General features: G+C 50.1%; 1 protein-coding gene across 15 annotated transcripts in view; it reads left to right on the top strand.

The window, feature by feature from the left end:
• RAPGEF1 (Rap guanine nucleotide exchange factor 1) overlaps positions 1-17,564 on the top strand; it is a 133,539-nt gene that overhangs the window by 12,999 nt on the left and 102,976 nt on the right. For 4 of the 15 annotated variants that reach the window (XM_033122739.1, XM_033122740.1, XM_033122738.1 and 1 more), the window contains exons 1-2: positions 10,853-11,044; positions 12,423-12,500. The exons of 5 other annotated variants lie outside the window; for them this stretch is intronic. In XM_033122739.1, the coding sequence (XP_032978630.1) occupies positions 10,981-11,044; positions 12,423-12,500 (142 nt within the window). In that variant the 5' untranslated portion in view covers positions 10,853-10,980. Of the gene's footprint in view, positions 1-10,851; positions 11,045-12,422; positions 12,501-17,564 lie in introns of those variants that run through there. 6 more of the 15 variants (XM_033122744.1, XM_033122743.1, XM_033122733.1 and 3 more) reach the window with 5 other exon arrangements.

Here is a 17,564-nt window from a genome sequence, read left to right as displayed (position 1 = left end):
AAGAAATGAAAGCAGGGACTCAAAAAGATACTTGTACATTCAAGTTCATAGCTGCATTATTCACAGTGGCCAGAAAGTGGAAGCAACCCAGGTGTCCATCGATGGGTGATGGATAGAGAAATTGTGGTCCGTACATACGAGTACAATGAGTATTATCCAGCCTTAAAAAGGAAGGAAAGCCTGACGCCTGCTACAGCATGGGTGAACCTTAAGGACATTATCCCAAGTGAAATATGCCAGTCACCAAAGGACAAACACTGTACTGCTCTAGCATGAGATACCTAAGAGTAATCAAAACCATAGGGACAGAAGTAAGTAGCCTGGTGGTTGCCAGGGGCTGACGGAAGGGAGAATGGGGAATCATTGTTTAACATTTAATTAATGTTTAAGTTCCGTTTTGCAAGACGAAGAGTTCTGTGGTTGGATGGCAGTGACAGTAACACAACAGTCTGGAGGTACTTATTACCACTGAACTGTGCACTAAAAATGGTTAACATGGTAAATTTTATGTTATGTGTATTACCACGATTTGTAAAAATTTACCGTGGGTAACATTTTTCAATATTCACATAATCATTTAATCTTACATATCTTAATACAACAAACTACTCGTATATTAAAACATTAAGAACATAATGGCACATGGCAGCTCCTACCGGGCGCCGATGCTTGTGGTAAAATGACCTCTGGTTTAGTTAATTATGCTGGGGGAGCTGCAGATGGGTCACAAGTGTGATGATGGGACACCATACTTAGCGCCTCCTTGAATGAAGTCACTCTCGTCACAAAGCACGTCCCTCGAGGGCGCCTGTTGGCTGCTGTGGGGCGGGAAGCTTTAAGCTGGGGTGGATCCCAGATCCACCGAATGTGGGTCTCTTGACCTTGGCCCCGAGCTTCTCTGCTGCTGTGCTGGGCCCCGTCAGGGACCCTCACAGAGGGGACTGCCCAGCGCGGCCCTCTGGCAGCCTTTGCTTCCGGCCTGTATCCGTCTGCAGAGATCAGTGCCAGGAGTGCTGCAGCTTGGCACTGAGGGGTGCTCGGTGCGTGGCAGCTGTTAATGAAGACTGTCTGACTCCTTGGGCTTCCGGGGGAGACTGCCTAGACCCCGCCGTCAGCACTTACTCTGAGCGGACGTCACAGGTGGCATTTACTCCAGCACTGCTTGGCAGGATTCCAGGCTCTGGCCACGTTCATGAGAAGGTATCCTTGACGTGGAGGAGGGGCAGAGAGGTGGCGCTCTGGAGAAGCAAGATCAAGGCTTCCTCTCAAGATTTACAGGCCGAGCGAGCAGACGGCCCTGCCTGGTCGAGATTGTCCCGGGAGTCATTACCACCCCGCTATGAATCCGGGATGGTAGGCGGTTACTGTTTTGTTTTGTTTTCTTGATACCATGGCACCCACACATGTAAGACGTGTTATTGATTTAATACTTGTCAGGAAACAAAGAAAAATGAAATGCGTTAGCAGGGTGGATATACACTCTGCTTCCAGAAGTTACACTGAAGAAGTATGCATCTTCGAATCAGGGACTACGATATGAAACGTGGATTCATTCTTCCAGCTGGTTTCTTGAGCACCTGCTGTGTGCGGTTGGTGGCAGGAGGTGCTGGGGACATGGGGACCGATGAGCCAAGGCTCCTGCTCTCGTGGCACTCGCTGTGACGTGCCTGAGCTGTCCTCCCCAAGCGGGGCCTGGCCTTTGATAGAAGAGCCCGACTCTGGGGTTTGGCTTCTAACGGAGCTCTGTTCTAGCCTCAGCTAGATGTCTGGACCCCAGAGGAGAATTATTTTGAGGACCACTGTTCATCCATAGACTGACAGATGGGGTGATAATCACGTAGCCCAGCTTACACCTGCAGGCTGCGTGACCCTGCCCGTCACTCTCACACGTGCCCTGGTTTGGATGGGAAAACACCGAGGGAGGGATCGTGTACAACTACCGAGTTCCACAAATTCACGTTGGTGAGAGTCTTGCTTTGCCGGGAGAGAGCTGACTCAGGACTGTGCGCCTGCCAGCGCAGGCCCCGCCCACAGAGGCCGCAGGGGGCCGCCGCGTGTGGGTTTGGTCCCGTTCCCCTGTGGGCATCTGCCACTCCGTATGCTCTGGTCACTCAGCTCATGGAAGCATCCAAATCTGGGACAGTTTGGTTTAAACAACAGTAAACATACATACAACAACCAAGTTTTTCCTTATGATCAAATGTTGTTTTCCTTAGGATAGAAATTAAGAGTAACCTGATCTTAAATTCATTTTCTTTGAAATGGCTGGAAAGGAGATGAGTGTTTGTGTCACGTCTTATAGAGAAAGTTGGAAAAACAATTAATTATATAGGAACTCTAGTCTGGGTTAAGTAGGACAAAGATTTTGTTTTTTCCTGTTGCTATAGAAAAAGGTGTGGATGAGGGTCGAATTTTTGTAAGAAGTTTCTTTTTTATTCAAGGGATATAGTTGATGTTTAAAGAAAACAGCCGGAAAGACAGGTAGGGAGCTTTGTGTGTATGACACATTGGTAACTTGCAGCCTGTTGTGTTAGCAGGATTGATGGCAGGGTCACCTGGGGCCAGGTGGCCCGTGTCCTGAGGACCTGCTGGGTAGCCCAGAATGCCGCCCGCCTTCTGCAGTGGGTCTCAAGCTTTGGCACCCGCTTCTGATTCAGGAGTCTGGGCTTGGGCTGAGAATTGGCATTTCTAACAAGTTCCCAGGTGCCCCGGCTACAGGTGGGGTGGGCGAGTGGGGGACACCCTGTTTAAGGTAACATGTAGAGCGGAGCCTGGGGATTTGCCCTACAAAGTTGTCCTTAGAAGGGGAGAAGGGGGAGGAGGGATAGTCGTAGGAAGGATATAAAAACAACTTCGTGCACTGCGGCCAGGAGCCGTGCTGCTCAGACTGAGGCTCGTCAGCACTGCACGGAGGTGACAGTGGCCTCGTGACAATGACAAGAGTGGGCCCAGAGGGTTCACGTGAGTGCAGAGCTGGCGTGTGGGAGAGCTGAAGCAGACTCTCATGAAATGGTTCAGTGGCCATCAGACTAAAGAAGATGCGAAAAACAAGCCCAAGTGAGTAAGAAGAGAACGACGGTGTTGTCACTTCTGCTGCCAGTGCGCGCCTGTATAAGCAGTATTATCCAGACGAGGGGAAAACAGTGATCTGCTTAATTAGCTCTGACAGGGAGGTGGCCGGAAGATGAGCAGTTATGGAGGAAACTCTTTCATGGAGCTGAAACTATTGTGCCTCGGGATATTAGCTAATTAATTAGGTTGATATATCAGCCATCACGATTAGCAGGACGTTTTATTTTATTTTTTTATTTTTTTTAGATTTTTCCTCAGGAAGGGGAACAGGACTTTATTGGGGTACAGTGTGTGCTTCCAGGACTTTTTTCCAAGTCAAGTTGTAGTCCTTTCAGTCTTAGTTGTGGAGGGCGCAGCTCAGCTCCAGGTCCAGTTGCCGTTGCTAGTTGCAGGGGGCACAGCCCACCATCCCTTGCGGGAGTCGAACCGGCAACCTTGTGGTTGAGAGCCCACGCTCCAACCAACCAAGCCATCCGGGAGCTCAGCGGCAGCTCAGCTCAAGGTGCCGTGTTCAATCTTAGTTGCAGGGGGCGGAGCCCACCATCCCTTGTGGGAGTCAAGGAGTCGAACTGGCAACCTTGTGGTTGAGAGCCCACTGGCCCATGTGGGAATCGAACTGGCAGCCTTCGGAGTTAGGAGCATGGAGCTCTAACCGCCTGAGCCACCGGACCAGCCTCTAGCAGGACATTTTAAAACTTAGCATTTAGAACTTGAAGACCAAACTCTAAAATTTAAATTGTTTCAAGTTGTACAGTATTCACTTTAGTACTTTGAAAACATGGTGGTAAATGTTTACAAGCGTCTTCTGAGTTGCCCTCATGGATGAATGTTCTCGTAACGTGTGGACACATCCACCTCAGCCTGCCTTTTCCGCATCCTCTCTCTCTTCCAAACTCTCTCAATGTTGGGACGTCCTACGGCTGAGTCCTCTGATCTCTTCCTAGGTGGTCTAGTCCCTTGTCTCGAAATGCCGTCTAAATACTGGCCATTCCCAGATGGGTATCAAGGCCCTGAACTCGGCCCGGAGCCGAGCACTGCCCACGCACACCTCCACGAGAGGGCGTGAGCGTTCACACTTGCCGCGGTTCTCCCCCTGCCCCTGGCTCCCTGGCTCCGCCCGGGCTGCGTATCACCGACAGTAATGACGTTTTGACCCAGATGTTCAGGCTCGGAAACCCTGGGATCACCCCTGACTCTCTCCCAGCCCACATCGATCCGTGAGGAAGTCCTCAGATATATCCGGACTTCCATCACCGTCACTGCCTCTGTGGACACTCCCTCCAGGCCACCGCCGTCGCCCCCTGGCCTCGCAGCACCCTCCTAGCTGGCTTCTTGATTTTGATTCTTGCCTCAAAATCGCCTGGTCTTCATTCAACCCCCAGTGTGTAAATTAGATCAAATTAGACCTGTTCAAAATCATCCAAGTGGTTTCCCGTTACATGGTGAATAAAATGCAGTCTTCCCCATGGCCTGTGGCAGGCACCCTGTACTACGACCCTGCCTCAGTCTTACCACTGTCCCCGGCCGCTGTCAGCCAGCCACACGGGCTTTTGAGCTTCTCCTCCAGGTGTCGTTGGAATATTCAGGCGTACCCCTGCCTTCCCTCGACCTGGAACGGTCACTCCCCGGGTGCTGTAGTAGTACGTCTATGAGAGCCGTTGTCAGGAGCCTGGGTTCAGCTAGGCCCCTTCCCCCCGGTTGCTGGTATGTGTGACCGTGGGGAAGTCGCTCACCCCTCCTGCTCTTAAAAATCAGTTTTCTCATTGACAGAACGGAGCGGTGTAGGGTCGTGAGTTCACGTGCGGGGAGCCCTTGGGTCCTAAGTGGGGACGAGCTGTTCTGGGTGCGTGTAGCCCCCTGACTCCTTTCGGGTCTCTCTTCACACGTCACCCCAGGGAGGCCGTCTCTAACCATGGTCCCAAGTAGCATTGGCAGCACTTTATCTCCACACTGTCCCCTAACCCCAGCCTTTTCTTTTCTTTTTAACGCGGTGTTTACTTGCTCCTTTTTTATGATCTTGACCCTCGTTAGGTGGTAAGCTCCTTGTCAGCTGCTGTTTCACCAGAGCCCGGAAGGGGACCTGGCACAGCGTTGGAGCTCGCTGACTTTTGGTGAATGAGTGGATGAAAGCACACATGGGGTGTGGGCTCAGCCTCCTAGCAGAGAGGGGTGTGCGTCCTAAGAAGCTCGGAGAGCACAGCTAGTTAGAGCCATGATTCGTCAATTGCTTAGTCAGGTTGGGTGAGGGTCTCTGGAGGTTAGGAGCTGTAAGGGGCAGGAAGCAACATCCTGGAGGCGCTGGGGGTGGGTGCGAGGGGTGGGAGCCTTTCCCCAGCAGAGCAGAGATTGCGGGGCCCCTTGATGGTTGCCCGTAGAGTCTGCTGGACGGTTGCTTAGCTGGAGAGGAGGGAGGTGAGATGCACGCAGGCAGGCAAGTGGGCTGGGGCCTGGTATCGAGTCTGACCCAAGAAGAGGCCCCTGAATGGGGAAGGTGGGAGGGGAAGGTGGGAAAGGTGGCTTGGGGGCCAGACTGCCAAAGGCTTCGAATGCCGGTCCCGGCACTGGAGCCGTCCCCCTGTAGGTCTTCCTGGAAGCATCAAAAGTTTAAGAAGTGTTTGCCACACATATTTAGACATTCCCCCGAGGAATCCGAATATCATGAAATACGTGGCAGAGGAGAAAATCACTATTTTTGTTCACTTAAAAAAAATAGTTCCTGTCTCTCAATTCCTGGTGGAATTGATAAAATTAGAGGCACGGGCTTTCTCCCTCTCATGTCTGCAGGCTCAATTTAGGTCTTGGCCCAGTGCTGACTTTGAAAAGAACAACAAATAAATAGCTTCTTCAGAAGGCTGCATGCTGACTTAGCAGCCAGGGCCCTTCCTGGATTGGCCTTCTTTTAGTGAGGGGACCAGCCTCGGCCTCTAGTCCCCAAAAACCCAGACACTGTCTCATGGGGCTGCCTTGGAATTTGAGGGGCTGGTTTATCTGAGCCCCGTAATGTGCAGGTTAGGTTAGACCCCAAGAAAGACTGACTGGCCGACTTCACAGTTCGTTTCTGTGGAGTGTCACTTCTGGGCCTACCTGGCCAGAGAAACAAAGCCGCCTTGTGTGGGATACAGTGTCAATATTCAGGGAGGAATAGCTTGTTGTTGTTGTTGACACACCCCTGCCAGAAGGAAAACTGGCTGTGGAAAAACACCAGACCGGGAGTCAGTGGCGTGGGTTCTCTGGCCTGTGTGAAGCCTTGGGGAAATGTCCTTCCCTCTCTGGACTTCAGTTTCCTCATTTCAGAATGAGAGGGTTGGACTAGCTCTGTGGTTCTTCACCTTTTGGAACTCTTTGAAACTTGGATCAAACGCCATGGACTTCTTGGAAAAATGAACACATGCGGTTTGGCCAGCACGGGAGGAGCCCCCTGGCGCCCGTGAGATGAAGCCCTGGGCCTCTTGGCCCTGCCCCATCGGCCCCACCTCCCCCCTCACAGACCTCCAGCTACGCAGGGCCTTTGCACATGCTGCTCCCGCCCAGAGTGCTCTTCTCCCCTTCGCTTGGTCAGCTCCTTGGTCAGCGTCCTTGGAGCCTCACCCTGGCCTGACCCCCCAGATCAGATTAGGTCACCCTGCCAGACGTGCTCCCCTCTCCGGATCACGGGGTCACGTGTTTAAATCGCGCTTGCCGAAGCCGTGGCATTCCGAGACCGATCAGTGAGTCTGAGTGTGTCCTCGAGAAGCCCCGTCGGTGCTTCCTGTGACACGCTCACTGTACGACAGGTGCCGTTGCCTTCGATGATTTCCTCCGGGCCTGGCCAGGGAAGTCACTTCAAAGCAGGGTCTTTTCAGTGTCAGAAGACTGGCCCCGACTTTGTGCCTCTGCTCCGCTGGGCCTGACCTGCAGGCTGGCTCTCCTTTGTTTATGTTCTGGGCTGGGCTGGAGCTCCCACTGGGAACATTCCCACAGTGCTTGGCGCTTCCTCGTATTGTTGTGCTTTTCTCTGGAGGGGAAGTGACCGACATCAGACTTTCCTCTCAGCACACAAATTCCACGCACAAAGCCTGTGTCAGCTACTGGGCACCGCCGGAGAGCCCTGTGGGGGCTGCGGACACGTTACGGGGATCTGAGCCCTCATTTCTGTCTTGATCTCCCTCAAGAAGTGAGCTGCGCCTCACAGGGCTCCCTGACACAGTTTCTGGTGAATCCAGCAGTATCCCGTGTAGAAGGAAGGGCCCTCTGTAAAATGTTTTAGAGGTCGGTAGCCACAGTGTTACCCCCTGGTGTACATCACTTTCTGCAGTCAAAATAGTGTTACCGTGCTACAAATGTTTGTAAGTGTAATTGTATTTTATCTGCACTGAGGGAATGAGCTATGTGCCAGAAGGTTGCAGTGGATCTTACTGTGATGTGGGGAAAAATCCCTTGCAAGGGTAAAGATTTTTCTTTATTGTATCTACCATTGGATGTTCATACATAATAAAATAATAATAAATAGAAACAGTAGCCATTCTTTTACGAGTATCTGCTGTGTGAGAGCACTTTTTAAACATCATAATTAACCTTTAAACTGCCCTGTGAGGTAGGAGGCGTAGCAGTACACGTTTTACCCAGGTGGAGAAATCAGGTCCCGGAGGTTCAGGTCCTGTCCCAGAGGTGCCCTGCTGGGACGCGCCGCATGGAGATTCCACCCAGGGTAACCGCCCTTGAAAGCCAGCACCTTCCCACTGCTCTTCTACGTCCTCTGGTCACGAGCCAGCAGGTCGCAGATTCCTAGCCGAGGAGAAAAATTCTGCATTGGACCTGGCTCTAAGTGTGTGGCTTTGATGCCCCCACACCATCCGTGCAAGGGGGTGGGGTTGCTGGAGGAGGCGCCCGTGCCCGTCTGTCTCCTGAGGGCCCACCGCTCTGTGAGTCGTCGTTGGGGCTTGTGACAGTGATGCCTCCAGGAGGAACGTGGACATCACAGTGAAATACAGGCTGATGGGAAGGAGTGCGCACGTCACAGCGTCCTGGAAGCGTCTCTGCGGGACGTGGGTGTGTGCTGTGTCAGTCGTGACAGCACTGTCCCAGGGTCTCCCTGAGGTGTGGCTGGACGTGGGCCGCCTGCCCCTTGGGGACCCTGAGCATGTTCACCTTTGGGGATGACTCTGAAAGACATCTTTTCCACGCTGGGCATTGGTGAGGCTTTCTTCAGAACAGGCTGCCCTGTGGACCTTCCTTACCCCCCAGCCAGTACACATTTGAATCAGTTTGGGAGGCCAGGATTGCCTGAGAAGCAGCTGAACCATGGGGTCCTCCTTTCAAAGCTGTTCTCAAGGAAATTTCTCCTTCGTTTGGAAGGTTCATTGGTAAATTTGCTGGGATGCGTTTTCTCATGGAAACAGTTAGGAATGTGGGCGCCCCCAGCTAAGAAATGGCAGAACCCGCCCGGAATCCCGCTTCCCCAGCTGTGGGACCGTGGTCCTGTGTGTGCCCGGGCGTATGAGGAGCTGACCCAAACATGGTTCCTGACTTCAGGGGCTTTACAGACTAACAAGGGAAAGAAAAAACATACAGATGAGTCTCCAGGGCCCGGGAACAGCCTGAGCTGGGGGGTGGGGGAGGCGAATGAAACAGTGCTCTGGCAGGCCTGCCCGGCTCTCGCGGGAAGGAGCGGGAAGGAGAGTTTATTTATGAATTAGAAACTCGGGTTAACACATTCTAGGGGGTGGGGGTATGTGTGTGTGTGTGTGTGTGTGTGTGTGTGTGTGTGTATGTGTGACAGAGAGAGAGAGAGAGAGAGAGAGAGAGAGAGAGAGAGAGAGAATTCTCATTTATTCATCCATTTGTTTATTCATTTATTTATCCACCCATTTGTTTGTTCAACAGAGAGTTATTAAGCACCTACTGTGTGCCGGTATTCTGCTAGGGCTGGGCGGCATCTGTGCCGAGCATTTGGTAAGTCATTTGCCACGTGTTCCTAAATTAAAACTTTCTTTAGGTGAAAGGAGCCGTTAAGATGCAGGTTTGCAAGTAGAGCCTTTCTGATCTATTGTGCTTTTGCAAATCTACTGAACTTTGTGTCTTATGGAAGAAATGAGGTGAGATGTCATATCTGGCGTGGAAAACTTGCCTAAGGAAAATCGTTGTGGTGCGTAGAAGGAAACTGAAGTATCTTCTGACTGTATCCACAGGGTGGGGTGCTTGTGGGTGGGGGGCGCTGAGTTGAAATTGGACGTTTTAGCAGCTGTTATGTGTCAGTGGCCCCCTCTGGCGTGGTGGGGCTTTAAGCCTTTGATCTTTGCTGTTCGTGGTTGCAGTTCGATTGAAGAGCTGCACTGCGGTGTGAGGGAGTGGGGGGCGGGCAGTGGCCCTCAGGCATCTGCTGTCTCTCCTGCCCCATCACTGGGGGAGTGAAATTGACATGTGCTCTGCTTCCCCAAGTTAGGGATCTGAGGCTGTGTCTTTGTAAGTGTGGTTTCTGTATTATTGTAAATCAAAAGGTGAGCCTTAAGTGCATGCAGAGATTTGGATTTGGCCTCGTTCATTTTCAGGCCCCGGCAAGATTATTTCTGTCTCCCCAGGACAAGCGGGGCAGGTAGCATGATGGCCGTGGGCCTGGCACGTGTGACAGCACGCTGAGCTGTCATGCCTCTTCAACCCAGTCTCTCTGTGGGTCTTTGGGGAATATTATCTTCAAATTTTATTCTAGTTCTATAATTTGTTCCTATATTGTACCATCCGACCCCAATAGAACGGAATTCCCTTTGTGTGCCTTTGGCTAAATTGACTGAAGCCAGAAATCGGCTTTCTGAGCTAATATAGTTTCACAGTCTAAGATTATAAAAGTTTTGACGATAAATGTTTACCTAAGGATTCCTAAGTGTCGGGCAGCATGTAAGCACTTCCATAAACGTTTTCTTTTATTTGATCCTCATTACACCTGAGGAGCTGGGCCTGAATTACGCCCATTTAACAGATGAGGAAACTGAGACTCCTGTGTTCAACTGGTAACGCAAGTGGCAGAGCTGGGATTTGACCCAGGTGGTTGGGCCTCTGGGGCATTCTCTAAGGGCTTTTCTGACCTCAAACTCAGGGATCGAAATCAAGGACATCTTTCCATCTACCTTGACATTTTCTTCCTTTTCACCAAAAGGTATATGATCTCAGGCCCTTCTTTTGTCCCAGGAAACCTATTGTTCAAAGTTTAGGTGGTACGCCACTTTCTCCACAAAAGTTATTTATTTTCCAGCTGGAGTGGAAGATTGGAGCTTGAGGTTATAAACCCTTAGCTGTGTTTGTCCTCTTGTCCCGTCGCCTTTGGAAACTGAGGTTTAGCTTGCATTGTGCTGGTTGCTTGTGTTCCCTGGGAAACAACAGTACTAATAATGACCTCAGTGTGTGTCCTTGGAGGGAACTCTTTTCTTATGCACACGGGTCTGAGTGAGAACCTTAAAGAGAAGGTGTGACATAGAGTCTGTGTGACAGCGTTTCTCGCGGCACACCCAAAACTGGTCCATTTTGAACTTTCAGCTTTTTGATCACCTGATTCCCCACTCCTCCCCCAAGGAAGAGCAGTACTGAAAGTGTCTGGAAGTACAGTTCATTCTTGGTGGCGGCTGCTCTCCGATGAGTAATTGTGTGGAAGGAGGGCCGAGGAAAGAGCTTAATATAGACAGTTACTGAGACCCACCAGTAGGGTGACGACAGCCTTTTCTTCTGATTTCCTCCTTTGGAGTGGAGCGAGTTTGAAAGGCGGGAGGCAAAGACCTTTCAGGGTAGAATTCAAGTTTCTCTTGTAAGGGTTTGCAGGGCTTGCTGCTCAGTGGCTGGGATGTTCCCGGGATGAATCCCCTTTTAGGTGACGCGGTCCTTGGTCACTGTTCAGCAGAGACCCTTGGCCTTGGACGGGCCCAGTGACCCTCTGGCTTTAGAATGGGCAACACTGTTGAAAAGCAGAAGCCCCTGAGACGAAGCCACCTGTGCCCCTGGAGACAAGGTAAGAGGCTCTCGGCTTCCTCTCCAGGAGGAAGGGAGGCGGCGGCCGTAGTTGGGGTATTTTGGCTCAAAACCAGAGCTAAAGTGCTGGGAGAAACACAACTTCCAGATTAGAAAGGCTTGCATTTCAACATAGTTTAAAGAAAATTAACTGAGAGGTCTAAGGAATCGAATGATTTCTATCTCAGTAGGGTGGTGTGGCTTGGCTGAGAATTTATTTAGTTCAGCTTGAGGTTTTTATTCACTGTAACATGTGGCTGGCTATTGGTTGAAAATTTTTCGTTTTAAAAAATATTCCAAATAAAAAGTTTGATATCCAGGAGTTTGAATCTTTTGTGACAGTTTGGTTTCCAGAATGGCATTAATAGCTTTTACATACATAGAGCCTTTCTTCCAAAGAGTTCAAAGTGCCATCTGTAGGAAGCCTCGTGTGTCTGTGTGCTGGATGCTTGTGCTGTGGAGCAGCAGTGGATTTTAACACCGACTTCGTGTCTCTCGCGCTTGTGTTGGTGTCAGCTTGGAGGGGCAGGAGGCCGGCGAGACCCCAGAGCAAGGCTGCGGCGCTCTTGGAACTGCGGGCCTTGTAACAGTGTCCCAGGGCCGCCTGCTCTTCCGGTTCCTCAGCTGCCTTTTCTCACTGTTAGTAACCCGGCACATCAGCAGTGGGCAGACCCACGAGGCATGTCAGACTGTCAGACTCTTTTACCTCCACTTGGCAAAAAAAGTGCAGGTTGCACTTGACCTAGTTGCAAGCGAGGTTGATCGCAGCTGTGTGTGGATGTGTGTTGATGTGCAGAAAAAACAAACTGGAAGAAAATGCATGGAAATGTTAACAGTAGTTGTCTTTTGTGGTCAGTATGAATAATTTCCTTTTGAAAGGGAAATGTAGGTGGGGGTGCTAATGTACTGGCCAGTTGCAGCCCCTCTGACTTTCTATCAGTCAGTCTTTGTCCAACAGATTACTTTGAGAAAGGTACTCCTCCGTGGTCCTTGATCAGCTCCTGGTTTGAACAGGACAGCGATAAGACTCTGGGGGCCAGCTCAGGAAATGTGAAGATCAGCTGGGTGGTAGGTAATGTTTGGGACCATTGCATATTTGATTACCTGTGGTATGGTAATGAGTTATGTAGGAGAATGTCCTTTCTTGCATAGTCGTGCTGCAGTGAATGGTTATGCTGTCTGTAATTTCTCTCTAAAATGATTCAGGTCAAAATAAATAAACAAAATGATTCAGGTCAACGAGGAAATACATACATGTGTGGAATACAGATAAGCAAAATAGGATGAGTTTAACAATGGTTAGAATCCAGGTAATGGCTACGTGAGGTTTGTTATATATTTTAATGCGCTTTTACTCTTTTTTTTTTTTAAATAAATAGAAACCAGGTGCTGTTTAGGAGCTCATAGTACAGTGCCTTTCGGAAGAGTGCGTCTTAGCAGACATGGGCAGGACAGAGGTGAGTCGGAATGCGACACTGCCTTAGCGCCACGGGGGCCGGCGTCTCCAGCCAGCGTAACAGCATTGGTTCTGACCCATAGCACCGCTCTGTACCAGGAGTTTAATATATTTACTGACTTTTGGATTATTTCTGGTTTTTCTTAAGAGAATATGTAAGTATTCAAACTTCTTAAAATTTCCACTGCAAGTAGCTAGATTTACAGGCAGAAGTAAAGAAAGCTTTGTGTTTTATTTTGTTACTTTATTTGGTTGTGTTCAGTGATTTCAATGAGAGCAGTTGTAGGACCAGCGCGGAGCAGGAGGCCTCAGCCAGTGCGGGGCTTTGTTTGTGGAGGTGAGACCCGGGGACGGCAGTTTGCCTCCCAACCCTGAGCCCGTGGAAACCCTGCCAGGCGCCCGCAGTACAAGGGTGTCCTTTGGTTCCTCCCAGTGTATCTGTTTGTCTGTCTTTGTCGCTAAAGGTTGTTTACATTGTGGAAATGCTATGTTAGAGCATGTGTAGGAACTGGGTTAGTGGATCCACCCTGACCGCCCCACACGTGGGCGGCTGATGGCTCCAGGGCAGGCAGCGTGCTGTCCAGGTCTGCTGCAGGGGCACGTCCTCCGCGCACTTGCTGCGGGCAGCTGGGATGGCCCCAGCTAACCCTGACTGCTGCCCAAGCGTGTCTGTCACCCGCGATGGCAGAGCTAGACCGGTCATACTTAGGAAGGTCAAGCTCAGAACACCATCTGACGGAAAAGTTAAAGGGAATCATTATCTGCCCTTTAGGTCACTCACATTTCGGTTGCTAAGTTATACACCTGGAAAGTTGAAAAACTGAAGTGGCAGAAACACGAACCTCACCCCTCTGCCTGCTGTTACCCTAAAGAGCATTTTACACCCAGCAGAGAAACGTCTCTGATGATTTAAACAGTGCGGGACGTGCCCTGTCTGAGGACCAGCACTATACGCTGACTCTCAGTCCTTGTGTTTCTTGCAGCTCTCAGAAGCCAAAACCTAAGGAAAAAACAGTGCTGTTCTTTTGGTTTTGACTGCAGTGGGTACTTGCAGTGATTGATAAATCTGAGCCGTTTGTCTTAGTGAGTTCTAGCAGGTTCCCATACCAAGATAGGACGGGACGCAGGATGAGGCAGGCAGCGGCTGCCGGGGTCTGAGAGCCCCAGCCAGAGCTCTGCACCCAACCTGCCATCCGACCATCCGACGGGGACAGTGAAGTGTGTCATCCCGAATGGCCTCGTTCCCTCACGGCCCTCTCGCCAGTGGCCTCCCGACGAGCGTACATCTTAGCTGTGTTACTACTTACAGCCCTCAGCGCGGGGCTTTGGCTTTTACCGACCTGTTTGCTGACTGCCTGATCAGAGCCTCCCAGGGCTGCAGTGAGTCCCCTGGTCCTGCCCTCCACACCAGCAGGTGTGGGCCACTTGGTCTCCTCGTGGGAGTACTCGCTCTTCGCCTTTCTCTGCCTGAAATAGAGGCATGGGGGATGAAAGTAAGTGCCCCTTCCTCCATCCCACGGCAATTCTGGATTTACAGAGAGTGCAGTTATTGATGCTTGTTCGCACTGTGAAAGATCGATTCACAAAAGGACTTAACATCAGTCAACATTTAGTTGATTCATTGACCCAGACACCTGAGAAGACTATCACCCCCTCTGGCCGCCCCCCGAAGTAATTTGAATGCTGCTTACAGTGGTCATTTTGGCTTTGGGGGTTACAGCACGGGCAGAAGTTTCCTTGGGAATTAAAAAGTGCAGCAGTAATTGTAAATTGAATGGTTACTTCCTTCAGAAACCCCAGCAGCTCGGGCCATACCAGCCCAGTAAAGGGAAATGCGAATGATTTGCATATCTGTACACAGTTGACTGTGAGCCAGCAATATTACCGTCCTTCGTGGAAGAGCTGACTACAAAAGTGTGGAGTTTGCAGTGCAGGGAAGGAGACTGGCTGGCTGGGGTGGGTGGGGGGTCGACAGCCAAGGATTTGCATAATTTCCCCAGGCTCCCTGGTCCCTGTGCTGTCGGGGCAGATTGGGAATTGTTTGGATTCCCTGCCGGCGAGGTGTTCAGACTTGCCTCTGCAAGCTCGGTGGCGACGAAGCATCTGGGGCCGCCGGACCCCGCATGCCACGTCCTCAGTGTCATGGCTTTTCTGGCCAAAGCTGAAGCCGGCCCTGTGCCTCCATCCGTTTTCTGGTCTCTATTCCGTTGGTTTGGCACCGTCGTCGTGTCTGGTATCAGCCTCTCAGGCAGTACTCACTCCACAGTGTGCGGGGGCTGGGGGCTGTACTCCAGCACCCCCCCCACCCCCCGGCTCCCCGCCTTCCCGCTGAGTGAGGCGACCTGCACGGCTTCACACTTGCAAGCCTGTGTCCTGGTCTCTACCTGAGATTAATCCCAGCGCCCACCTCGAAGGACTGTGGCAAGAATCAGACGAGATGATTTGTGTAAAGGGGTAATGGCCGTTATCATCCAGAAAGCGCTCCATGAATACGAGTAATTCTTACCATACACTGCATCGGGGAAAGAAGCCCGGCTTGGCCAGGTCCTGGACGAGGCTTGTGGGCCTGGCTCTGTGCCAGGCTCAGTTAGTGGTGTGTGTTTGGGGAACTCCACCTGTTTCCTTGTCTCTGTTGAAGGGATCACGGGCCAGAGGACCTCAGAGGTGCCCCTGTGGGCTGTGAACCAGTGGCTGTCAGACTGGCCGCTCGCTCGCCTGCAAGCGGCCCCGGTTCTGCTGGCCCGCGTCACAGGGGCTTTTCATAGTGTGGAATTTCTTTGAAAATGATCATTGCAGGACCAGACGTGACTGAGCTAGTCCTAGTTAACTGGCATAGCCAACTGACCGGGACAACCATTTTCCCATTCTGAGTACGGTAGTGTTGAGATGTCCCCGCAATTACGTAGTGGTTAACAGCAGGGAGTCCTTGCTGGTCTTCCTAGCTTGCTGGTGTTTGGTGAGTTACTTAGCTTCTGGGCCTCAGTTTCCTCATCGTTAAATAATACCTACCTCATGAGGTGCTGTAAAATGCTTAGAACCATGCCTGGCACAGAGTAAGTGTCCAGTAAGTGTTTGTTATTGTTGTTATTTTTAGGTTACATACGAAGAAATTATATTTGATTTTCATTGGAAAGATGTTACATTATGAAAGAAAAAAATTGGAAGAAATCGACAAGATGCAAAGGAGAAAATGCATGTTAAGTGTCTGAATCTAAAGAACCTAAAACATAGTGAGTGAGCAGAAGTATTAGCTGTTGCTCGTGTATTTTCCAGAGTGGCTGCACGTGCATGCACATTTTTCATATAGTTGTAATCACGTACAAATCATTTTTTTCTTTGTCTTCATGCCTCCGTGTGGTCTTCACAGCTACTATAATGACTGTGAAAGTCCATTGCATTGATGTTCCATAACTTATTACTCACCTGCTGCTGGATATTGAAATCATTTCCCCTTTTTCACTGTTATAGGTAAGGCAACAATAAATAGCTTTAGTCATATATAGTTGTGATTCCACTGGATGGTTTCCTTAGGATGAGTTCCCAATCCAGGGACACAGGAATAGCTTTAAGGTCCTTGCCATGTGGTTTTCCTGGAGGGATATACCTGTTAACACCTTCTGAGCCACGCCTACGTGTATCAGTTAGCCACACCCTTCGCCGCTGAGGAAATTGTTTCTCTTGTAAAACGTAAACTATGTTCATTCACGCTGTAGTGATGAGTTACCGGGTGGCGTGGGACTCAGAGAAGGGGCAGGGGAAGGTCAGAAGTCATTATCAGTGCTGTCTTTTTTTGTCCCCCAGAATTTCTTTCCCATGGTCCTTTGCGTTAGTCTTGGCTCAGTTGCATTCAGGTGCTGAGTTTCTTAGACAAGACGCGTGCGACCGGCTGTATTTAAGGCTAGCCGCTTACCACCGCAACTTTGGTCTTCTGCCTCCAAGGGGGTAACGATTATTAAGTACTTTAGTTTCCTTACGTGAAAGGGACAGATGGAGCGCAGAGGAGATATTAACATTGTTAGTGTAACGCTTACTGTTAGGCCGCGTGACTGATGTCCCAATGCGACGAGCGCCCCACCCCTGCCTCTTTACCACTTCTGCTGAAGGCTGACTCGTGACCGTTTCCCCAGCTGCTTGTACATGATGGGGGCACCCACTCAATTGCTGTTGAAATAGTATTGCTATTAAACAGCTTACTGCAAGGGTGGTTGGGCTGAGCAAGCGCAGACATCAGCGTGTGAGAGTAAATGTGATGGACAGAGGCGACGGACGTCTCTGCCTCTTTGTTGGCGAGGAGGTTCCAAGCCGGGTTTGGATGTGACATAAGTAGGCGTCTGGGTAAAAGCAGATGTTTTCAAAGCAAAGGTTACTTAACAGGCTTATGGAATCACAGCCTTGAGCTAGAAGAGAACCGTAAAAATCTTCTAAATTTTACCAGTGAAGAAACTGAGGCTTAAGAGAAATGAAGTAACTTGTCCCACAGCTAGTTTGTGGCTTCGTGTCTCCTGTGGTAGGATAGTAATATAACAATGAAACAATGATGTATTTAATAACAATAGAAAGCAAGTCGGCATATGAATTGTGATGATGTATTTTATATTTATAACATTATGCAATAAAATCTGTTCAATTCACTGTATATACAGTACATTTTGTATATTGTATCTATCCTGTAGAGTACGTAATACACAGTAATACATGTAATAATTATACGTTGGGATATAATATCACAATAAAGCTGATGGCTTCCTGTATGCCAGGCGTGGTACTGGAAGATCTCTGTACATTACGGGCTCCCATAAGTCGGTTTTTTGTTAAAGATCAGATGTAGGAAATGGAAATCATGAATGTGAAGGAATTTTTCTCATGAGAAATGTGGGTGTTGTTCTGGGTGTGGTTAAGAAAAGGGAAGGAAACTTCGCTTTGTCATCAGATATTTCCAAATTTAGAACAATATCTATCCCTGCCATTGGCTTTCGGATGTGCATTACCCTGGGAACGTGCGTGACATTGATTTCCGTGTTTGGCTGTTTCTTTTCCAGCTGCATGGAGGGTGTCACCGTTATTT

This window comes from Rhinolophus ferrumequinum, chromosome 12 (assembly GCF_004115265.2).
Source record: "Rhinolophus ferrumequinum isolate MPI-CBG mRhiFer1 chromosome 12, mRhiFer1_v1.p, whole genome shotgun sequence".
Taxonomy (NCBI): Eukaryota; Metazoa; Chordata; class Mammalia; order Chiroptera; family Rhinolophidae; genus Rhinolophus; species Rhinolophus ferrumequinum.
This window is presented reverse-complemented; position numbering and strand designations above follow the sequence as displayed.